The 20,955-nt window shown below is 51.1% G+C and overlaps 7 protein-coding genes across 7 annotated transcripts; 6 read left to right on the top strand and 1 right to left on the bottom strand.

Moving 5' to 3' along the window:
• Positions 1–23: 23 nt before the first annotated feature.
• ASPVEDRAFT_41273 (coronin) lies at positions 24–3,023 on the bottom strand. Its single transcript, XM_040812310.1, has 9 exons — positions 2,665–3,023; positions 2,584–2,612; positions 2,464–2,523; positions 2,260–2,402; positions 2,152–2,200; positions 1,985–2,088; positions 1,468–1,929; positions 717–1,419; positions 24–653 (listed from the first exon to the last, which is right to left on the bottom strand). Exons 1-9 carry the CDS (start codon positions 2,696–2,698, stop codon positions 429–431), a joined length of 1,809 nt encoding a protein of 602 aa, XP_040667424.1. The 5' UTR covers positions 2,699–3,023; the 3' UTR covers positions 24–428.
• A 169-nt stretch (positions 3,024–3,192) lies between these two features.
• On the top strand, positions 3,193–6,767 carry ASPVEDRAFT_41272 (putative kinesin family protein (KlpA)). The gene is made up of 6 exons (XM_040812309.1): positions 3,193–3,398; positions 3,457–3,580; positions 3,634–3,942; positions 4,342–4,473; positions 4,528–6,092; positions 6,153–6,767. The coding sequence occupies exons 1-6, from the start codon at positions 3,381–3,383 to the stop codon at positions 6,327–6,329; spliced, it is 2,325 nt and encodes a 774-aa protein (XP_040667423.1). The 5' UTR covers positions 3,193–3,380; the 3' UTR covers positions 6,330–6,767.
• Positions 6,768–6,900: 133 nt separating this feature from the next.
• ASPVEDRAFT_41270 (urea carboxylase-associated family protein) lies at positions 6,901–8,507 on the top strand. The gene is made up of 3 exons (XM_040812308.1): positions 6,901–7,670; positions 7,738–7,977; positions 8,042–8,507. Exons 1-3 carry the CDS (start codon positions 7,172–7,174, stop codon positions 8,242–8,244), a joined length of 942 nt encoding a protein of 313 aa, XP_040667422.1. The 5' UTR covers positions 6,901–7,171; the 3' UTR covers positions 8,245–8,507.
• A 334-nt stretch (positions 8,508–8,841) lies between these two features.
• ASPVEDRAFT_41268 (uncharacterized protein) lies at positions 8,842–9,587 on the top strand. The gene is made up of 4 exons (XM_040812307.1): positions 8,842–9,088; positions 9,138–9,178; positions 9,246–9,314; positions 9,382–9,587. The coding sequence occupies exons 1-4, from the start codon at positions 9,074–9,076 to the stop codon at positions 9,467–9,469; spliced, it is 213 nt and encodes a 70-aa protein (XP_040667421.1). The 5' UTR covers positions 8,842–9,073; the 3' UTR covers positions 9,470–9,587.
• A 598-nt stretch (positions 9,588–10,185) lies between these two features.
• On the top strand, positions 10,186–14,087 carry ASPVEDRAFT_130575 (uncharacterized protein; the record flags this gene model as incomplete). Its single annotated transcript, XM_040806735.1, has 6 exons — positions 10,186–10,400; positions 10,462–11,650; positions 11,865–12,106; positions 12,139–12,181; positions 12,245–12,367; positions 12,459–14,087. 6 exons carry the CDS (start codon positions 10,186–10,188, stop codon positions 14,085–14,087), a joined length of 3,441 nt encoding a protein of 1,146 aa, XP_040667420.1.
• Positions 14,088–14,915: 828 nt separating this feature from the next.
• On the top strand, positions 14,916–16,807 carry ASPVEDRAFT_130015 (aminotransferase-like domain-containing protein; the record flags this gene model as incomplete). The annotated part of the gene is made up of 6 exons (XM_040806679.1): positions 14,916–15,068; positions 15,138–15,174; positions 15,242–15,316; positions 15,379–15,614; positions 15,666–16,490; positions 16,553–16,807. The coding sequence occupies 6 exons, from the start codon at positions 14,916–14,918 to the stop codon at positions 16,805–16,807; spliced, it is 1,581 nt and encodes a 526-aa protein (XP_040667419.1).
• A 1,245-nt stretch (positions 16,808–18,052) lies between these two features.
• On the top strand, positions 18,053–20,855 carry ASPVEDRAFT_28313 (putative serine/threonine protein kinase; the record flags this gene model as incomplete). The annotated part of the gene is made up of 4 exons (XM_040810096.1): positions 18,053–18,499; positions 18,560–18,674; positions 18,735–18,901; positions 18,954–20,855. The coding sequence occupies 4 exons, from the start codon at positions 18,053–18,055 to the stop codon at positions 20,853–20,855; spliced, it is 2,631 nt and encodes an 876-aa protein (XP_040667418.1).
• Between the last annotated feature and the right edge of the window lie 100 nt (positions 20,856–20,955).

Genomic DNA, 20,955 nt, shown 5'->3' with positions numbered 1-20,955 from the left:
GACATACTTCAGTAAACGAGAAGCGTAAAGCCAATAAGTAGGTATCCACATTGCTATCATGCTGTAAGCTAAGCTAAGCTATACAAAAAGAAACGACGAGATCAGTGCATCACATCTACTAACATAACAATGACAGAACCAGACCAGATAGACAAACAAACAGACAGCTATGAACAGGGCTGAAGGGTAAGGGGAAACGAGAGACTCGTCCTGAATATCCTTTCTTTCTATCTTTCCAACTGAATTGAAGGGTACGTCAACTACACGCTAGCTAGAGCACAGCAACCAGGATTGGGAAATCCCGCGAGGCACACAAGAGAGGCAGGCAAGTAAGTAAGCAGAGTAAGATAAAAATTCGGACCAGGAGTGGGAGAGGTTTGGGTGTAATGTGTATGCGTGGTAGAGTACAAGAGCAATAAGGATGGAGGCTAGCCCAGCTGAGCCTTGAGGGATTCGATCTCGGTAGTGAGTTTCGACACTTGCTGTGCCTGTGATGCGATGGTCTTGGTTTGCTCCGCAATAAGGTCCTTGATGGCACTGATTTCGCGCTGGACAGTGTCAGTTGGGACGGATCCAGTGGTGCTTGACGGGGCTGAGGGCTGGGTGCTTGGAGTAGTCGGCACAGGGGAGCGGTCGCCAGTCGTAGGTGAGGCCTGAAATGACGAGTTAGTAAAATCTACGATATAGCTGTTCAAAGTATAATATGAATAGCTTACCGTGGTAGGGGACTGTGCTTTGATCGGATCTTCCTTTTGTACGAACGGGCTAGCCTTGACCGATGGTGAGGAAGTTCCGGGGGAACGAGTAGACCGTTCGACTGGCTTCGAGGGCTCATCAAAGCTTGACTCCTCCACTTTTTCGGGCTCCTCGTCATCCGCGAACTTGTTCACCATAGCAGCCATAGATGCGCCCTGGTCCTTCATGGACGGTGCTGGCTTGGCCACTGGTGTTGGCTCGGAGACAGGCTCAGGCGCCTTCTTGACTGGAGAGGCGGGCTTGGCCTCTGGCTCGCGCTTGGGCTCGGGCTTAGGTTCGGTACTCAAGCTAGAGGTGGGCTTGTCCTGGATACCGGTAACCTCCTTCAAACCTTGGCCATCGTAGAGACTGCCCATGGATATCTTAGGTGGGATGGCCTCCTTGCCGGAGAACCATTCTGAGGCATTCATGGCGGGTGTCACGCCAATGGTAGGTGGGTAAATATCGTCCTGGAATGTTTCGGCTCGACGAGGAACAATGAAAGAAATCGGCTCGATGTAGGTATCGTTAACGGTCTTGAAGGCGCGGGTAACCTCGTTGTCGTGCATGTCCACACCACGCTTAGGCATGAATGCAATACCTCGCTGGGGGTCCGCAGACTTATATTCCGATAGGTACTCAAATTTGTCGTTCTCCAGCTCGTAGTATCGAATGTTGCCATCACTATAGTCATTAGCAATCTACATCTAAAATCCGCGCATACGAACTTACCCTCTACCAGCCAGGTACAGGCACTGGGTACCGTCGTCCCAGAACGGCATGCACACACCAGAGATAGAGTCGAGGGTCTTGAAGCCATCAATGGGCAGTTGGGGGGATCGCATATCCCAGAGAGCCAGCTGGCGGTCACTCATCTTGGAGAAACCGGTGGTTGCAAACCTGTCACGTTCACCCAGCCATACTGAACGGCTGTTCTTGGCCCCTGTGTGCCCCGGACCCTCATGTGCAGGCCGTTCTTGACGGACATCCCATACGCGCAGCTTCTTGTCACGGGAGGTGGTAACGAGAAGAGAACCGTTCGCGCTCCAGGATTGCGATTGCACAATATCACCCACATTCAGCGTCAGCTTGGATGCGCCAGCCTCAATATCCCAGATTTTCACAGTATAGTCTCCGGATGCCGTCGCGAGGATGTTTTCGGCCGCGGGGTTAAAGAGCACGTGGCCTACCTTTCTGTCGTAGGTGTGAGAATGTTAATCGCAAACAGGCTTAATGTATAGGTACTTACTTCGGGTGACCGCTAAGTTTTCCAACAGGCGCGATGTCTTGAATATCATCGGAGTCTACGTCGGGGTTGACCGTGAACCCCTCAGGAACTCGCCAAAGGTAGACCTATGGACCGTTTAGTCTGGCTGGGCATTCCACGAAAGTGATTCAAACTAGAGGTGCACATACTCTGCCATCATCGGATCCAGAAGCAATTAAGTCGTCGTTGAAAGGATTCCTGCACATGTTGGCCTGTGTTGACCATTGCGACAAAGGGTGGTAATGGATCCTGCTTACCAGTCCGTATCTAGAACAACTGCGGTGTGCCCACGAAACAAAGGTATCCGCTCGGGAAGTCTGCCTCGCTCGCTGAGAGGAACTACGGCAAAGGCACCTCCACCACCGGCTTCCCAGTTGACGGAGAGATAACGGGGGTTGACCTGACGGTTTGTTAGGCGGCTGAGAGCGGCGGGCGATTGAAGAGCGGTGACGATCACGAACCTTCACCAGGTTGGTATCCCAGGCATTGCGGGAAACACGGAGGTTATCATAGCATTGATCCTGCGCAATTGTAAGCCTTGTTAAACTCCTGTGACGTGGACTGAGGGGGTTGTGTCGTACCTTTCGTGTTGGTCGTCCGAAGACGTGGCCTTGCTACCTGTCAGATCGCGGGCAGCGCGAGGGGGAGGGAAACAAGCTTACGGTACTTGGATGAGCGCACGAAACGGCCAGACATAGTGCTGGGTATAAGAAGAACCAAAAAGCAGGTTCAACGAGAATCCAATGAAGAAAGGGAGGAGAAGTGAAACTGGGGGGGTGAAAGGGAGGAGCCCAGAAAGCAGTTCGAGGGCGATAAGTAACTTGGAACAATTAAGAATAGAAACGGTGGTAATTACTGGGGCGCCGGGGGAGCTTGAATTCGGTCCAAGTTGAGCACCACCGCATTGAAACAGTTCGAGGGCAACAGTGTTTCAGCCGGTCAAGCAGAGATGGAGCGATAGGCTAGGGCCACAATATTCAAGTAAAAAGGAAGTAAATTAATGAAGATCATCGAGTATGAAGTTGACTCTGTTGCGCATGAAGCCCTTGAAACGTTGAAACGTTGTGACTCCATTACCGCTAGTCCCAGGATGGTATAGCGCGGCCCCGCTGGAAGATGGCTCAGTCAGCTGAATTTGTTTACCGCCCTCCGTCGCTCCAGAAACCAGAAACTAAAAGCAGTTCACCAACAATCAATCACTCGTCCACCCATTCGATATCAATCAACCCACTTTGTCGATAGATACTCCGCCAACTGACAACGCAGCTCGGCTGCCGACACGCTGCAGGTCGCTCATTGATTTGTTTATTGTCGTCCTTGCATCCTTGACTTCCCCATCCATTCACATAGTTTTGTTGTCTGCGAGGAGACTGGTATCATGGAGAACGGAAGCCCGGTACTTGACTGCCATTGAAACCCCAGACGAGGCGTGTCCGTCCTAATATGAATACCAGGTACAGTCGAGAATACAGGGATCGCGCATCCCTGGGCTCAAGGAGATGAACCCGTCCGGAACGAACTCTCGCTCGAGGTTGCCGCAACCAGGCGCAATTGCGAACAAGCCCACCGCGGTGCCGCGTAGGTATCCCGAACAACTCAAGCCGAGTATGAATTTAACATGACAGGTAAAGAACCCTCTCGTACGAGAAGTACCACCGAGAGCGCGAGAGCAGGCGCAGGCACGCCGTCCGCATCGAGATCCGTTAATGGAACGACAAAGGCTCACGGCCGCGCAAACTCCTACGCCTCATCCACCTTGACCCGGTCGGCTTCAGCGGCCTCACGATCCAGGGGTCCGCATTCTTCGTCAACCATGGGGCGCCCCAATTCCTCCATGAGCACCTCCCGCAGACCGAACGGACACTCGATTCCCCGTCCCGCAACGTCCTTGGATACCCATGAAGAAGAAAACTCCCGCAGAGTACTTGGCAAACGTAAGGGTATGCACACCTCATATTTCTTGTTATCCCCGCCTACCCCCCCTGCCCCACTGTTTCCGTCATGGCAAGCCGGTCTTGGTTCTCAGAGGGAAGCACGCGCCGCTCTGTCTCCTCTTCTGGAACCCTGTTTGGAGCCCTCTCCTGACGAGAATTCAATATGCACATCCATGAAGAACTTGAGTTTGGGCCCATTCCCTTGCGATATCACGAGTTCTAACATGTTTCCCAAACATGACAGAGCCCCAATTTTTACCCCGTCAAAAATACCCGTCCCCAAGCCTACCATGTTCACCCACCCCAGCCCTCAGTTCCCTAACCACTCACCCAAAAAGAAGCGGGCACCATCACCTGGATTCTTGAACAAAGAAACCAAGATCAAGGGATTTAACTTTTCTACAGGCGGCGAGTGGGATCAAGACGCACGGGAACAGAACATGGAGTATCTCTTGAGCAGTTTCGTGTCTCAATTGAACCAACATGGCCAAGCGAGTTCAGGCCTCAAGGAGGCAGTCGAGGTGTACAAACTAAGAGGTAAGCAAGCCACTCACCTGATCAGATACAGGGCTTACATACCTTGAACTACAGTTGGCGAATTGGAAGAATCAAAGAAGGAGCTGACCGAGCGAAACCTGGAGCTCCGTGTGGAAGTCGAATCTATCAAATCACGTATCGGAGCGGTGGAGGATACCTTCAAACACGCCCAGCGTGAGCATGAAATTGCAGTGGAAGAGCTTATCTCCCGTCAGCGCACCGAACTTGAGACGGCTAGATATGATGGCCAGAGGCAGCTGGATATGCTCAAGGCACATCACGAATCCGAGATTCGTGAGCTAAATCGGCGTTTTGAGCATGAGTTGAATGACGAGAAGTCCAATCGTCTTCGCGAGATGAACCAGATCCACTCGCAGACCGCGCTTGATGCCCAACTATCACAGATCGAGCTTGACAAGAAGGTGAAGGAACTTTCCTCCGCCCAAGATGATCTCCAAGCCTTGCGAGCCGAGCTTGAGCGGGAACGAAGGAATACCAACAATCTCCGACAGAACTTGGATACAAGCAGCGCCAACAGCGTAACCTTGGAGTCAACTATTAGTGCGCTGAAGGCGCGAATCGAGTTCTTGGAATCCGGAAGGGAGGAGCAATCCGAGGCCTTTGAGCGATTGAACCAGCAAATGATGGATGCTGCGGCCGAAACCAATGCCGCCAAAGAAAAACTCAGAAGAGAAGAAACATTAAGGCGGAAATTACACAACCAGGTGCAGGAACTCAAGGGCAACATCAGGGTTTTCTGCCGCGTTCGTCCCACTCTAGGGATCGAAGATGTATCGGAAGCAGCGCAGTTTACCTACCCGGACGATATGGAAGATTCCAAGGAGATCAATATCATCGGCCCGGAAGAGAAGAGCAGTCTTGGTGCTGTGACCAGAAAGAATCACAATTTCTCATATGACCACGTATTTGGCCCAGCAGCGCAGAATAGCGACGTCTTCGATGAAATCAGTCAGCTTGTGCAGAGCGCGCTGGATGGGTACAACGTTTGTATATTCTGCTATGGCCAAACCGGCAGTGGTAAGACTCACACCATGTCATCGTTGGATGGTATGATACCCAGGGCTGTGCACCAAATTTACGAGACGGCTACAAGCCTTGAGGAAAAGGGCTGGAGATATAAGATGGAAGGCAACTTCGTTGAAGTTTACAACGAGAACCTGAACGATCTACTGGGTAGAGCAGAAGAGTTGGACAAGAAGAAACTGGACATCCGCCACGACATGCAGAGAGGGAAGACTATTATCACCGACGTTACCACCGTCGAACTAGAATCCCCGGAGATGGTTGAGTCTATTCTCAAGAGAGCGGCCGCCAACCGCTCAGTGGCTGCTACGAAGGCTAACGAGCGCTCTTCTCGCTCCCACTCGGTCTTCATCCTCAAGCTGATCGGGGAGAATTACATTACCGGCGAGCGCAGTGAGGGAACCCTCAATCTGGTGGACTTGGCTGGGAGTGAGAGACTAAGCCACAGCGGTGCAACTGGAGAGAGGCTAAGAGAGACGCAAAACATCAACCGCAGCTTGAGTTGTCTGGGTGATGTGATTGCAGCTCTAGGACAAGGCAAGGAAGGGGGCCACATTCCCTACCGGAACAGCAAGGTATGACCCCCAAGTTCCAATCCCACGGAGCAAAAGAACGAAACTTAACATTTCCTACAGTTGACATATCTTCTTCAATTCTCGCTGGGCGGAAACTCGAAGACACTCATGTTTGTCATGGTCAGCCCACTACAAGCTCACCTGTCCGAGACCCTGACCAGTCTCAAATTCGCTACTAAGGTGCACAACACGCATATTGGGACCGCGAAACGACAGACCCGTGTTCGTGACACCTAGGTCACTATCCGACTCTTGCTTCCTATATGTTTGGCCGATATGATCCTGGCCCTTCTTCTGACGATACTGGTGTTTTGGGCGTTTGACTCTTTACTTCTGTTTTCTGCATCGTCAGCTCTTTTGGAGATATTTCCCCCCACTACTACCCCTATCATTTTCTGTTCATAGGTAAACCGAACATTTCGTTGGTTCTGTTTTGTACGGGTTGGTTTGGTGGAATGAGGATTTAGCATAATGATAGTTTTGAATTAAACTCAGTAAATGACTCAGGCACCACCGGTACCATTCTTTCTGATCAGATTACCTCTTCAGACCTTCCTCTTGGTTTATTGGTGCCCTGGTTATACTAAACCATGTCCGCGCCTATATGCGAGGGCCGGGATTTAATCTTATCGGTGCTTGGATTTTGTTTTTCTTCTATAACTAGTTCAACACGCAAATATATATAGTTATATCCTTTAAAAGTTTTTGCTTTCCACAGACTTTAATTAGTATGTATTTCACGTATTTCATCAAAATAAACTTGCCCAGCAGCCGAGGTCGAATGGGGATATAGTGCCTGCCGGGCTTGACAGTACTGTATAGAATGGGCACAGCTGCCTTGAGGCCCCAGGCAGGTAATTCTTCGAAGTGACATGCAGCGAAGAAGGGGCATATGCGGGGCGATAACAATTATTGGAGAAGATGGTAATAGATACGAGACGGGTTGCGCGACTGTCATTAGGCCCGATTCGGGGTATCTCCAAATGTCTTGACTAAAGCGCCGTCCTTCGTGTCCGTGTCACCTCGACAAGCATCCCATCCTGCTTCCCTGAGAACCACGCCCACAACGCAGTCTCAAGATGACCACCCCACGCCAGCCTCCCCCAGCATACACAGCTCCAAAGGACTCCACGGTCCATGGAACAACCCAGATTTATAGGAATATCTCCGAGACGGTATCCAACCCCTCCGCACGGGTTCTCGAGAGTTCATTTACCATCCGTCCCTGCTCGGCTCAGGCGTGGGTAGTGCCGGCCGGACATATCTGTCGCTTGACAACACCAAACGGACCCCAGGTGGGGGATCTCAATATTTGGAACGCCAAAAACCCCCGCGAGCGATTATGGGCTGCGCGCACGCGCCAAATTCACGCCTCGCATGTCTCCGTGGGTGATCGTCTCTGGTCGAACTTGCCGTATCTGCGGCCCCTTGTGACGATCACTGGCGACTCGCTTGCCGGTGGACAGCTGCATGAGGTACTAGATGTTGATGGGAAGCAGAAGGAGGGCAAGGGGTTTGGGACTTCGCGATGGGGAGGACGTGTCCATGACCTCCTGGGTACACGTTGTGATCCATATGGTACGGTCATTCGCGGCATCTTTCTTACATTATGTATGGACTGCGCTGATAATTTGGCTTTCCACAGTTAATCTACTGATGGGAGGGGAGCAATTCGACTTCCACTGTCACTCAAACCTTACTCGTGCTGTGTTACCGCTCGGCCTGACCGAGCTCGATGTTCACGACGTCCTCAATGTCTTTCAAGTAACAGGGTTGGATGAGAACGCAAAGTACTTCATGGAAACCTCACCGGCGAAGCCTGGCGAGTATTTTGAATTCTTCGCCGAGGTCGACGTGCTATGCGCTTTATCTGCTTGTCCTGGAGGTCTGTCAATCAGTCTTGTCGCTCTAATATATCCTCTGGCATGTACTAATTGTTGTTTTAACAGGCGACCTTTCGAACTGGGGCTGGGAAGCAAAGGAGGACGCTATGGGTGCAACCACGCGTCCTCTGGGAGTGGAAGTTTATAAGATCACTGAAACCAAAGCTTTGGAGGGATGGAAAGAGCCCGAGAGCCCGAGGTATACTGGGCTGCATGGGTTGAAAATGCCCCCACGCGAAGACGATGGATCCGGCTTGGTTGGGTTCTGAAGGGTGAAGACACACTGGCATCTTCTGAGGAGCCAGTCGATTCGGACTACATGCTCTTATCATTTGCCAGAGGCACTCCACAATTTTTAGTTGAAGTCTGTTGCTCAAAGTCAATGCTCTTGTCAACCCCTCACTGTATCAGAGTTCGGGTTGCGAGGGGTTCTCCGTGGCGTCCGCCATAACTACCAGAACCTTCCACCCACATGTAGATTGCTTAAAAGCGCCCAGGTACACAGTCGAGAAGACTGAGGATTAAAAATATCCAGTGCAACCTCGAAGTCGTCATTCTGCTGCGGGCGTGCTTGCCATATCACGTGCATGCCCCGCATTTGCTCCCAATGTACGTCATCTGCCACACGAGGCTCGAGCCGATCACGCCAGATGCCAGGGCTGGTTGTATGTGATGCTGAGATGCGACTGCGATGCGAGCGCATTGATTTTACAAACTGTAGATTCTAAGGACAGGGCAAGAAGTCGCAGAGCTTAAAATACATCCTTCAAATTGGCTAAGAGTGGCAGGTAAATATAGTGTTCTACAAAAGACGCACACCTAAAATAGAAGATACTGGGTAGTACGACTATCCATGTAGGCAACCGCTATGGGCCCCTGGTCTTTATCAGCAACTAGTTGCGGTAAATGGTGAAACCCCTTATCTAATTACGGCGGATTGCCTATTGAGTCACCCCTCCCCGGCAACGACAGGCTATATAAATCCGCGCTCCCGCCCTTCGGCTGGAGGACCCTCTAATCTACGATCCACCCTATCTTTCACCCAAGCATCACTCTCCCTCTGCCGCTACTCCCCCACTTGTTCTGCAATCAACCAAGATGCCTCTGTACAATGTTCGCAGCTCTTTCCTATGTTCATTTACGTGATATTGACCAACTCCAGGTTACCCTGAAGAAGGACTCCCCCCCTGAGGAGCTCGAGAAGTGAGTCTATCTATTCCTTCCATCCAATATATGCAAGCCGTGGCTAACGCCGAGTGTTCCACAACAGGGCCAAGAACACTGCTAAGGATAATGGTGGAACAATCAAGCACGAATATACCCTCATCAAGGGCTTCACGTAAGCCCGCCTTCCTCATCTTACAACCACCTCGGAATAAGGCCCAGCTGACCTTGAAAATACTTAGTGTTGAACACTCCGATGACCTTGTTGTTGCTTTCAAGTCGAGCCCACATATCCACGTTGAGGAGGACGCAGAGGTCAAGACCCAGTGACCGCGGACTTTGTTCGTGCGCTTCCTGGGTTTTTTGGCAATGACAAGCGATAGAGCAAGAGATACCGATACCTGGAGGATTTCTCCTTTTTCTTTTCTTTTCTTTCTTTCTTTTTTTTTAAGAAGTCGATGAAGAGATGTACGAGTTACGAATTTGATTTTTATCTCACGATAAGAGGATACATGGATTCGCCGAGGTCTTGTGAGCTGTACAAGTCTCAGTCCTTAGTGTACTACTTCGGTGTTGAGGCGTTCTTCCACTGGATAGTTTGCAAACTGAGAGACAGCAAGATAGAAAGAATCACTAGAAATCCATGTCGAGATGACGAAGGTAAAACTGCTCTGTTAAGAAAAGTATAGGCGGCGTGTTATGAGGGGCTGTGGTGGATGTCTCTCTTTCTGACGTATCTTATCGATGAGCAACACTAGCTGCGATAAGCATGAGCTTATTGCTCCAGTCGCTCAAGGATTGAAGCACCCTCTGCAATGCCGCCAAGGCAACAAAATATTTTTGAACATAACCAGAGAACGGAAATATTGTAGATACCTATTTTTGGGAATTGCGGCAAGGCGTTTGCTCAAACTCTCTGGGCCGCATAGTCGACAATCAGTCTATGGAGCGCTTGGCACGTGAGTCCGTGCTTCACCGCGGACAGCCAGGAATGATTCACCAACTTTTGCTCCTCAAACCACAACGCAGGATGGCTGATATTTGCTATGGCTACAACGATTCCTTTTCAGGCTCGGTCTGTAGGTTGTGGCATTCGAAACAGCATCCTTCGATACCGTAATCCCACCGCAGTGCGCTGCTTTACATTCTCACGCCATTCCCGGTTCGACACCCAGAGTCAACCGACACCCCGGGCGAATGATCAGGTTGCTCAGCTTGCTGCCAGTCGGCGGCATCCGCTGACACTTGCTGATTTGTTAAAGTGAGAATGGCAGTCCATATTTATTTCTTCTAGGTTGTAAATGCTAATGACAACTCCCTAGGCACGGTCGCCCGCCACTGTCGAAAGATGCCCTGCTTGCCTCCGCTAACTTCACCCTTTCTCTCCTCCCCGCACGCCTAGCCTCCCGTATTGAAGCTCTGCGGAATCTTCCGTTTATCGTCGTCGCAAACCCCCATGTATCAAAGATTTACGGCAACTACGTGCACTCATTGTCGACTTTACTCCCCTGGCAAAAGCGCCAGGTGACGAATCTGGAAGAGGAAAACCAATTCGCCGAGGTGCTTGCAGACCTTGTCCACACACACGCAAACACGATTCCGATTCTCGCCAGGGGGTTTCTCGAATGCCGAAGATATATAGACCCTGCGGAGGTAACCCGGTTTTTAGATACGCATTTGCGTGCTCGAATTGGCACGAGGTTAATCGCCGAGCAGCATCTAGCCCTCCATTTTGCGTCGCTGCCTGTTGGAGATGGCATGTCTGGGTCTCAAGAACCGAAAGAATCGCGGAAGAATACGATACCGTCTAATTATATTGGGGTTATTGATACTGCCCTGCAACCAGCTCGGATTGTAAGGACATGCGAGGAATTTGTGGGAGAGATCTGCGAGTTGAAGTACGGAGTGCGCCCACGATTGGAGATTGACGGGCAACCGGACGCCAGTTTTGCCCACGTTCCTGTACACGTGGAGTATATTCTCACCGAACTATTGAAGAATGCTTTCAGGGCGGTTATTGAGAGCGGAAACGAACGGGAGCCGATCGAGGTGACAATTGCGGCTGCACCGGACGTACCGAGCCGCCAAACTCACGAGCCAGTTACGAGGCCGGTAGAGGCCCAAGGCACCCAGTCCCACAGCGATGTTGGGTTCCATGTCGACACTGTCGTTGGCACCGCAGACGCAAACGAGTCCATAAAATTCTCAACGCCCTCGTCGCAGAGTATTACACTTCGAATCCGGGATAGGGGTGGCGGCATATCGCCGGAAGTTTTGCCGCAAGTTTGGTCATACAGCTTTACGACGTTCTCCGATTTGGACATGGGAGAGGGAGGCAGTAGTATAGACGCCCTGAACACGATATCGAACAATAGTGGCCAGCTGAGCAGTATCGCTGGGCTCGGATATGGGCTTCCACTTAGTAGAGCCTATGCGGAGTATTTTGGCGGCAGCATTGCCGTCCAGAGTCTCTGGGGCTGGGGGACTGATGTATACTTGACTTTGAATGGAGTGGGAAAGATTGCCTAAACTAGGCCTTACACATAAACATGGTACCTTTCTTTGGCAGTATATGTCCAGTGTTCGTAGCATGCCCTTTCTCCGATGTCGCGGAGGTATACCTAATCCCCGAAGTCGGCAGTCCCAACCACCGTCGCCATAGAGCGTAGACCATCACCCTCAACGACCACACTTAGTTAATGTGGGGAAGATGGATCCATCCAAGATGCACAACCCCGCAGCGGAATTCGTGCGACGCTCTGGTCAATCTTCGGCTGTACACTCGGAGATATGGCCGATTGATTGCTTTGTGATTACTTTATTAAGCACGTCTCGCTCGTCATGGCCGGCACTCATATACCCACTCTCCCCTCCCTTCAACACCATTGCTGGCCACTTGATCCTCTGTGCTTTGACTGGGCCTAGATACTCTATATCCATCGCAATGTATACGGCCCCTTCGATTGAGTTTAAAAGGTCTGAACTAATGCTCTACCTAGGGTCTACACAGCTTCATTTGCCTTTTTTGAGGCACTATGGGAGGTACTTCTTTTCTGACAAACTGCTACTCTCATAGTATTTCGCCGAATACTGACGGTTTTGCAGGCCGGCGTCACCCATTGCTTCGTCAATCTTGGCTCTGATCACCCCTCTATTCTCGAGGCCATGGTCAAAGGCCAGAAAGAGAAGCCGGATGAGTTCCCCAAGATTGTCACCTGCCCCAACGAGGTACGCCCGAGCTTTTGAGTGTCTGCCCTTTAACAAGGTGCAGGTGCATTATGCTTAGTAGCCGTTACTAATTACGCTCCCAACCCTGCAGATGGTGGCCCTATCGATGGCCGACGGTTATGCAAGATTGACAGGAAAGCCGCAATGCGTGATCGTACATGTCGACGTCGGCACCCAGGGTCTCGGAGCTGCCGTGCACAATGCCTCCTGCGGGCGTGCACCAGTTCTAATCTTCGCGGGTCTATCCCCATTCACGCTGGAGGGCGAGATGCGCGGTTCCCGCACCGAGTACATCCACTGGATCCAGGACGTGCCTGACCAAAAGCAGATTGTCTCGCAGTACTGCCGCTACTCGGCGGATATCCGGACAGGGAAGAACATTAAGCAGATGGTTCACCGGGCGTTACAGTTTGCCACGAGTGATCCCAAGGGGCCTGTTTACCTTGTTGGAGCACGCGAGGTCATGGAGGAGGAGATCCAGCCGTATAGAGTTAATCCGCATGCGGCAATTGGGGTGGCGCCTTCGGCGCTCCCTTCAGAAGGGGTTGAGCTTATTGCGTCTGAGCTTGCTGCGGCAAAAGAACCGCTGGTTATTGTGGGGTATTCTGGACGTGAAGCTCGAGGGGTGAAGGAGCTGGTGACCTTGGCGGATACGTTCAAAGGCGTTCGTGTTTTGGATACTGGTGGAAGTGATATGTGTTTCCCGGGAGACCACCCTGCATCATTGGGGATGCGCTATGGTTTGCATGATGCCATCAAGACAGCAGATCTCATTCTTGTGGCTGATTGCGATGTGCCCTGGATACCCACGCAGTGCAGGCCCTCAGAATCTGCCAAGATCATCCACGTTGATGTTGACCCCCTCAAGCAGCAAATGCCCGTTTTCTATATCCCTGCCATTGCAACTTTCCGCGCCGAGTCGGCAACTGCGTTCAAGCAGGTCAATGAATACGTCTCATCCAACGAGCGATTAAAGCAGGTGGTCAACTCAGAGGGAAACACAACAAAAGGGAAAATCCGAGAAGAGGAATTCCGCAAAGCACGACGTGCTATAACAGCGCTCGCAGTAACACCACCAGGCGGCGACGAAGCAGCTCTGAATGCCCCCTATCTCATCAGCCAGATCCGAAAAGGCTGCCCAATCGACACTCTCTGGGCGATCGAGTCCGTAACCCTCACACCAATCGTCTCCGACCAGATCGCAGCTACAATCCCGAACTCTTGGATCAACTGCGGTGGTGGTGGTCTGGGTTGGTCAGGCGGCGGGGCATTAGGGATGAAGCTCGCAACAGACGTAGAGCATGGCGGATCTAACAAAGGAAAATTCGTCTGCCAGATCGTCGGAGATGGAACATACCTCTTCTCCGTCCCAGGATCCGTGTACTGGATTGCACGAAGATACAATATCCCGGTGCTGACGATCGTTCTGAACAATAAAGGTTGGAACGCGCCGCGGAAGAGCATGCTGCTGGTGCACCCCCATGGAGACGGGTCACGCGCCACGAATGAAGACCTCAACATTTCGTTCGCACCTACCCCTGACTACCCCGGAATCGCCAAGGCAGCGTCTGGAGGACATATCTGGGCGGGTACTGCAGCCACGGTTGCCGAGCTGGGTAAGCTGCTCCCGGAGGCTATTCAGAGTGTGTTGAATGGGACGGGCGCTGTTTTGGAGGCCCAGCTGGACGGGAGAACTGGCAAATATGTCGCGAACTCGTAGAAAGACATAGATTTGTTGCCATATACCAGCTAGTTAGTATATTGCGTTTCCCATAACATACAGAATCACGCGCACCCCGCAGGCTGACTTTGGAGGCGATAAGAGGCCGATGCCGGGAGTAGCCTTATCTATGCGTAGTGGGGTTAGGCATGTGGTGGTCGAGTTGCGTAATTATATTTCATGTATCTTTGCATTTTGTATTGATTGCGGAGTACCCTACTATAAGATCGTCCTTGGTATTGCTGAAGGTGGCCGGCATAGGTTGAGAACATATGTACAACCATGATCTCACTGGCTCAGATCTCATCTAGATATTGGCAGATTTGCTTATTTGTCCTTGCACCTGGCAGCACTCCTACACAGGTAGAGCCGTTGGTACTACGGCTGTATCGCCATACAAACCGGAAATGTTCGATACGGCTTGTCCAACTGTGCTCCACGCCTCACGCCCTTGCGGTGATTCCAGTTACATTCTGATTCAAAGCGACGAACCAAAGTCCGCGCCACCATCTCCAATTAGATAACAAAAACTTAGCTCGCGATTCAAGGAGGCATTGCCTCATTCACCCTCCTCTTGCGATCTGCGGGGTGTCCGATTTAAAAGATGGCGGCCGACCGGCCTACATCTGCCGTCGTCGGAACCGCTCCACTATTCACAACCAGAAAAAAACATCTTCGACTCACCAAACCCTCTTTTGACGACTGCAGTCTCGCTCGCGCATATCTACTTTATAATCACACCTTGGTCAAGAAGCGCTCGCGTTCGAACCTTAACACCTGCCACCTCTCTCGTCTGCCCCTCACACCGAATAAGCTCTGAAGTACAAAATGTCGCCGCCGGCTGCTTTGGATGTGGATGCGAACGGCAATGGCGTTCCCAAGCCATTAACAGTCGATGGGATCGCCGCTGTCAGAGCGCAGAGCGCCAAAATGCCTCCTGGTGTTGCGCCGTCCACCAGCAGCGATATGTTCAAGAGTCCGGTGAGTTTCGCCTGAGTACGATGGTCTTCACAAATTGAGTGGAAGCTAAACTGGGGTGCGCATTGGTAGGCCTGTTACACCAAACCGAAGGCGAAGAGGTTCGATGGTACGTTTCTTGTGTTCGGGTAGCGGCCTGTTGATTGTACGGTTGTCGCTAACGGAATGGTCTATAGATCTGTTGACGCTTGAGGCAAAGGCACGCAAGGTGTCGACATTGAAAGGCGCGGCGAGATACTTGAAGAACCCAGGTAAGAGATTGTTACGCTTTTTGGGGTTATAAATAGATAACTGACATTGTTTCTTCTTCAAGGGCTCATTTCTTTGGGTGGCGGACTCCCTTCCCCAGAATACTTTCCGATTGAAGAGGTCTCGGTCAAGGTCCCTACTCCACCGAAGTTCTCTCACGATGCTGCCGGAGATTCCTTGGTTGCGGGAAAATTTGATATTCGCGAGGGAAAGAGTTTGTATGATCTAGAAGTCTGTCTGAACTACGGACAGGCCACGGGGTCTCCTCAGTTACTCAGATTCGTGACGGAACACACCGAGGTGCGTTGAAAATACGTGTGCGAAGATAGGGCGATAGCTAACAATGAGTAGCTTATCCACAACCCTCCCTATTCCGATTGGCAATGTTGTTTAACTGCAGGCAGCACGTATGCCTGGGACACAGCTCTTCGACTGCTTTGCGAGAGAGGAGACTACCTTTTGATGGAAGAATATACATTTTCTAGTGCCCAGGAAACCGCCCTTCCTCTGGGGGTCAAGGTGGCACCGGTCAAGATGGACGAACAGGGTCTCTTGCCCGATGCGCTCGATGACGTTATGAGTAACTGGGATGAAACGGCTCGCGGTGGTCGGAAGCCTCGTGTGCTCTATACTATCCCAACGGGTCAGAACCCCACAGGTGCTACCCAGTCTCTGGAGCGCCGCAAGGAGATCTACAAGGTCGCGCAAAAGCACAACATTTACATCATCGAGGACGAGCCGTACTACTTCCTGCAAATGCAGCCATACACAGGAGCGAACAGCGAGCCGGTGCCCCCTCCTGCCAACCACGAACAATTCCTCAAGTCGCTTATCCCGTCGTATTTGAGCCTTGATGTTGATGGACGTGTTCTTCGCATGGAATCATTTTCGAAGGTTCTAACACCCGGCTCTCGCACTGGCTGGATTGTCGCCTCTGAGCAGATCGTAGAACGCTTCATCCGAAACACAGAGGTTTCGGCCCAGCACCCAAGCGGTATTTCCCAGTTGATCATCTTCAAGCTTCTGGATGAACACTGGGGCCACACTGGGTACCTTGACTGGCTCATCAACCTTCGCATGGAATACACAAGCCGCCGGAATATCATCGTCCAGGCTTGCGAGAAACATCTCCCACAAGAAATTTCTAACTGGATTGCCCCCGCCGCGGGCATGTTTGTAAGTTTCAAACCTAGTTCTGACAACATGCAGGTATAGCAATAACTAACCGAATTTCGCAGCACTGGGTCGAAGTTGACTGGAAGAAACACCCCGAAATCACATCTGGCAAGACCCGCGATGCCATCGAAGAAGCCATCTTCGAGGCTGCTGTCAGTAACGGCGTCCTTATCTCCCGCGGAAGCTGGTTCAAGGCCGCTGGACGGAGCGAGGAGAGGATGTTCTTCCGCGCCACATTCGCTGCTGCCAGCGAAGAGAACATCACAGAAGCTATTAAGCGGTTCGGGGCCTCGCTGCGCGCTGAGTTCAAACTATAGATTATACTACACTGTAGATACAATCCCTAATATGCATGGCCTCCGCGGTTGTCAATACCCCCAGCCGAGTCCTATAGATAGCAACGCTTATAGCGATATTTAATGAACCCAAATGTCGGTCTCATTGAACTAGATACGTTGCTAACAGTATTTGACATATTTCATTGATTCTGTGGTTTCCGTAATCCAAAACTTCTTTAGCTTAGATTGGCGACCACCAGGAATCCGAAATGGAGGCACCGACTATGTACGGAGACGACTCTTCTTTCATAGGAACAACCGGATGTTAAAATTGGCCGCTCGAGCCGAAACTGCTGATATAGTCTAGAATTAGATCACCTGACTCACAACCAATTTGATGAAGACTTTTATCTCAAGCTATCTCTTTCAAAATATCTCTCTCTACCTTTTTAGACATCTTGGACATGTAGAAGTTATGTAATCAACACTCTTGGATAACTAAAGGTTGTGCACCGTTCGCTCTGATTTGCCCCTGATAGCGCTAAATTAGCGGAGTGGGTTCTTGGCGGCGCCCAGACTGACTCCAGAGTTCAACACATGGAACTTTCCAATGTTCGATATTATTGTTGTTCCAGCCCACCACCACTATATCGCGCTACTAAAAGCACACCCAGGAATGCGTTGGACATACACCCGATGCAGCTGTGCGGTATCAGATATCTCAGCTCGGATTGGAGGTCGGATTTGAAGCGCAAATTTCCACGATTATAGGCCGCTGCAGGCGGCTGGCTTTGGCACGAACATTCGACTTGGTCCTGGCTTTATCGGGATTTGCGATTTGTCGTGGCGCGAAGGCTGCTCTTTAAGTGCAGTGATTTTGTAAGCTTGGGAGCTGGTGACTGCCTGGCCTCATTGTTTTTCGACCTCAAGTGCGAGGCTGTCTAGCAGCCATCTCGAAACACGCTCCTCGTCCTGCTTGGACAAGAACTGACTCGTGTTGAGTCCTTTTGTTCGAGCTTCTTTTCGAGTACATACTTGACTACTGTGAGAAAGGGGAGTCCGCAGTGTTTCGCTTGGGCTCTTTTCTACCTGCGGAACTGCCTAACCAGTATCACTTTGAAACATCAATACTTGGCTCAACGTCGTCATCATCTAATATCGACAAACTTCATTCGCAAGTGTCCTTCTCTATATCCTGAAGTATTACGTGCGGGTCTTCCTTTTTACGCCGAGGATTTTACCATTTTTGTGAGTGTGGAAGGGTAAATTATACTTAACTGCACCATGGAGGCTCCTCGAACGTCCCGTTTCCTGGACCCCACGTCCGCTATGGCTGCCATCACGAAGCACAAAGCAGAGGCCATCAAGCTAGCTCGTGAGCAAGGCATTGCGGTTCGTGAGATGTGTCGCAGAGCAAAAACAGAAACACCGGCATACGAATTTGAAGAGCTCATCGGGAAGGGTGCCTATGGTCGCGTGTACAAAGGCCACCAACTCCCATCTCGAGACGTTGTCGCTATTAAGGTTCTTGATATCGACTCATTAGATTACAAGTCGGTGCGCGACTTTAAGGATGAGTCTATCAAGGATTTCATTCACGAAACGAAGGTTATGAAACAAGTTAAAGATTCCGGAGCGAAGAATATCAACGAAATTATCGAGGCCGTTTCCATTCATTCGCAACTCTGGTTGGTGTGCGAATATTGCCCTGGTGGTAGTGTTAGGACTCTGGTAAGTGTGGCTCATTTTACCTAGAATCAACCCAGGAGACCCTGTCACTAACGGCCCAAGATGCGAGCAACTGGTGATAGATTAGAGGAGAAATTTGCCATCCCGGTAGCCCGCGAGCTGGCTGCTGGATTACGTGCTATACATGATGCAGGCATCATTCACAGAGATATAAAAGGTATGCTTCCTCTCACTTTGGACGCCCAGAAATAGATACTCTGCTAACCTCGAATTCTAGCTGCCAACGTTCTTATCCATGAGGAGGGTAGGTTACAAATATGTGACTTCGGTGTTGCCGGTGTTCTCCAATCCCATATGGATAAGCGATCGACCTGGATTGGCACCCCCCACTGGATGCCACCAGAAATGTTCAGTGCTGGCCAAGGACATCAGTACAGTAGCGAGGTTCGTAAAACTGATTAAACCGCATCATGTGGCGTGTGACTAACCGCAGTAGATTGATGTCTGGGCATATGGGTGTACAATTTTCGAAGTCGCCACAGGAAACCCACCAAATGCCAATTTACGAGAGAGAATGCAGATCGGCAGGCAACTGAATAGGAAGACGCCACAGCTGGCAGACAGTGATAGATACAGTGAAGGGTTGAAGAATCTGGTGACATTCGCATTAAATTCTGACCCCCTCACCCGTCCCACCATGGCGGACATCCTACAACACCCATACATTGCGAACACCGAGGAAGAGTACCCAACATCATCCCTAAGTGAGCTTGTCCGTATCTACTATCAATGGTCCCAACGCGGCGGTCAGCGCATTTCGTTGTTCCATCCTGGCGGTGCGGCGGCGGCGGAAGTTCCAGACGCCGAGTCGGACATAGATGAGGACTGGAACTTTAGTACGACGGATGACTTTGAGCGAAGATTCTCCGTTATCGATCTTGATCAGCTGGCTGCTTCATTAGCAGAGATGGAACAAGAAATTAAGGCCGCGGCGAAGAAGGCCCAGCAAGAGCCGACGGACGAGCCGACGGATACTGAGATGACCGAGCAGGACAAGGCTAATTTCGACGAACGAGTTCGCCGAGGTGCCGCAGCAATGGAAGGCCTTTTCGACGAGGAAAAGCCGAGCTACACATATGAGACGAAACACGACTTCGTACCAATTGAGGAGAAAGCTCCTGTGTCCGATCTGCCGCTCCGTACCGACACAGACCGGTCTTCTGTCACATCGACATTCATTGACATCGACATCGGATCGTTTGATTCATCCCATTATGCCGCTGGTGCCACGACGGCCCAGCCATTCCAACTCGCAGATGCCGACACCATCCGTGCCAACAGATCTAGCGGGCGTCAAAACCGCGGCTCCAATGAGGGGCGGTCGCGCTCATCCAGTAGTGAATTGAGCAATAACCTTGATTCGCAAGAAACTTTCCAGCCCCGTACTGGCCCACGTCCACCTACCATGGACTGGAAATTTCCAATGTTCATGCAGGCTCCCACAGAAGAGTCAGAACCAGAGCCTGAACCTGAAACTGACTCGGGAGCGGAGGCTGAATCTGAATCTGAGCCTGATAATGCCCAGAATACAGACGTACCTGTGTTTGATCCTGCTGAAAAGCGAGCTACAATGGAGTGGACATTCCCCGTTATGACCTCGTCAACTGATGACGAAGCCGCCAGCGAGTCCAGCCATGTGGGAGATTCTAGCCGCACTGATACACTCAAGGCTAGCACTACGAGGCCCGAGCCTGCGGATATTTCGCGACCATCAACGTCTGCGTCTGGCCAGTCCAGCATATCTACAAGCTCCGATACTGACTATGACCCATTCCGATTCGACCGCCCTTCCACTCCTCCGGATGGTGTACCGCCACAGCAGCAGCATTTTGCTGATCACGAGTACCCCGAACTACTAACATCAGTTGACTACCCTTCTTACTCACGATCTTCTGTATTAGAAGGGCCGGGACCAGACGAAGAAGAAGACACCACACCGGCTTGGCAAAACGGCATCCAGACTACGGGGCCACCTCCCCCTTATGACGAACCCTTTCCCACTGCAATTCCGCACAAAGACATGGACGTAAAACATCCCTTTCCCGCCATTCTCGACCAGCCTGAGCCCCTACATACAGCGCGATATATGCCTCCCTTGTCTGCCGCGGAAGGAATCGAGCAAACAATCAAGTTCCCTGAAATCATCCCACCACGCCTCGAAGTTCTGATGGATGGTGCCGGGGAAGGGGCTGTAACAGCTGAATTAGATCGACTACTAGGTGATTTCCTGGATGCGCTGTCTGCAACTGGCGAAGCGTTGTCGAGCGCAAAGGTCAGCTCGGGACCGGGATCAGGAGGGAAAGACGATAGCTCAACGACGCCTGAGAGGTCAGATTAGAAGATTAAATATGTCTGAATAGCCCCATAATGTCTAGCGAGCCATGCAAATAAAAGAATGTAGCTAGATACTAATACCACATAATAACACTATTGACTCA

The sequence above is a fragment of the Aspergillus versicolor genome (assembly GCF_001890125.1).
Source record: "Aspergillus versicolor CBS 583.65 unplaced genomic scaffold ASPVEscaffold_4, whole genome shotgun sequence".
NCBI lineage: Eukaryota > Fungi > Ascomycota > Eurotiomycetes > Eurotiales > Aspergillaceae > Aspergillus > Aspergillus versicolor.
The sequence above is the reverse complement of the archived record's forward strand: the minus strand, read 5'-3'. Positions and strand labels throughout refer to the sequence as shown.

What these genes read in the sequence shown, in the direction of transcription:
- ASPVEDRAFT_41270 (XM_040812308.1), top strand. Translation starts at nt 7,172, where the DNA reads ATGACCACCCCACGCCAGCCTCCCCCAGCATACACAGCTCCAAAGGAC. An exon ending in TACACGTTGTGATCCATATG is followed by an intron (nt 7,671 to 7,737) that starts GTACGGTCATTC and finishes GGCTTTCCACAG; the next exon opens with TTAATCTACTGATGGGAGGG. An exon ending in TTTATCTGCTTGTCCTGGAG is followed by an intron (nt 7,978 to 8,041) that starts GTCTGTCAATCA and finishes TTGTTTTAACAG; the next exon opens with GCGACCTTTCGAACTGGGGC.
- ASPVEDRAFT_41268 (XM_040812307.1), top strand. An exon ending in CCCCCTGAGGAGCTCGAGAA is followed by an intron (nt 9,179 to 9,245) that starts GTGAGTCTATCT and finishes GTTCCACAACAG; the next exon opens with GGCCAAGAACACTGCTAAGG. An exon ending in ACCCTCATCAAGGGCTTCAC is followed by an intron (nt 9,315 to 9,381) that starts GTAAGCCCGCCT and finishes GAAAATACTTAG; the next exon opens with TGTTGAACACTCCGATGACC.
- ASPVEDRAFT_41272 (XM_040812309.1), top strand. An exon ending in AGTACTTGGCAAACGTAAGG is followed by an intron (nt 3,943 to 4,341) that starts GTATGCACACCT and finishes ACTTTTCTACAG; the next exon opens with GCGGCGAGTGGGATCAAGAC. An exon ending in TTCCCTACCGGAACAGCAAG is followed by an intron (nt 6,093 to 6,152) that starts GTATGACCCCCA and finishes CATTTCCTACAG; the next exon opens with TTGACATATCTTCTTCAATT.
- ASPVEDRAFT_41273 (XM_040812310.1), bottom strand. Translation starts at nt 2,698, where the DNA reads ATGTCTGGCCGTTTCGTGCGCTCATCCAAGTACC. An exon ending in GGGATACCAACCTGGTGAAG is followed by an intron (nt 2,403 to 2,463) that starts GTTCGTGATCGT and finishes ACAAACCGTCAG; the next exon opens with GTCAACCCCCGTTATCTCTC. An exon ending in AAGCACAGTCCCCTACCACG is followed by an intron (nt 654 to 716) that starts GTAAGCTATTCA and finishes TCGTCATTTCAG; the next exon opens with GCCTCACCTACGACTGGCGA.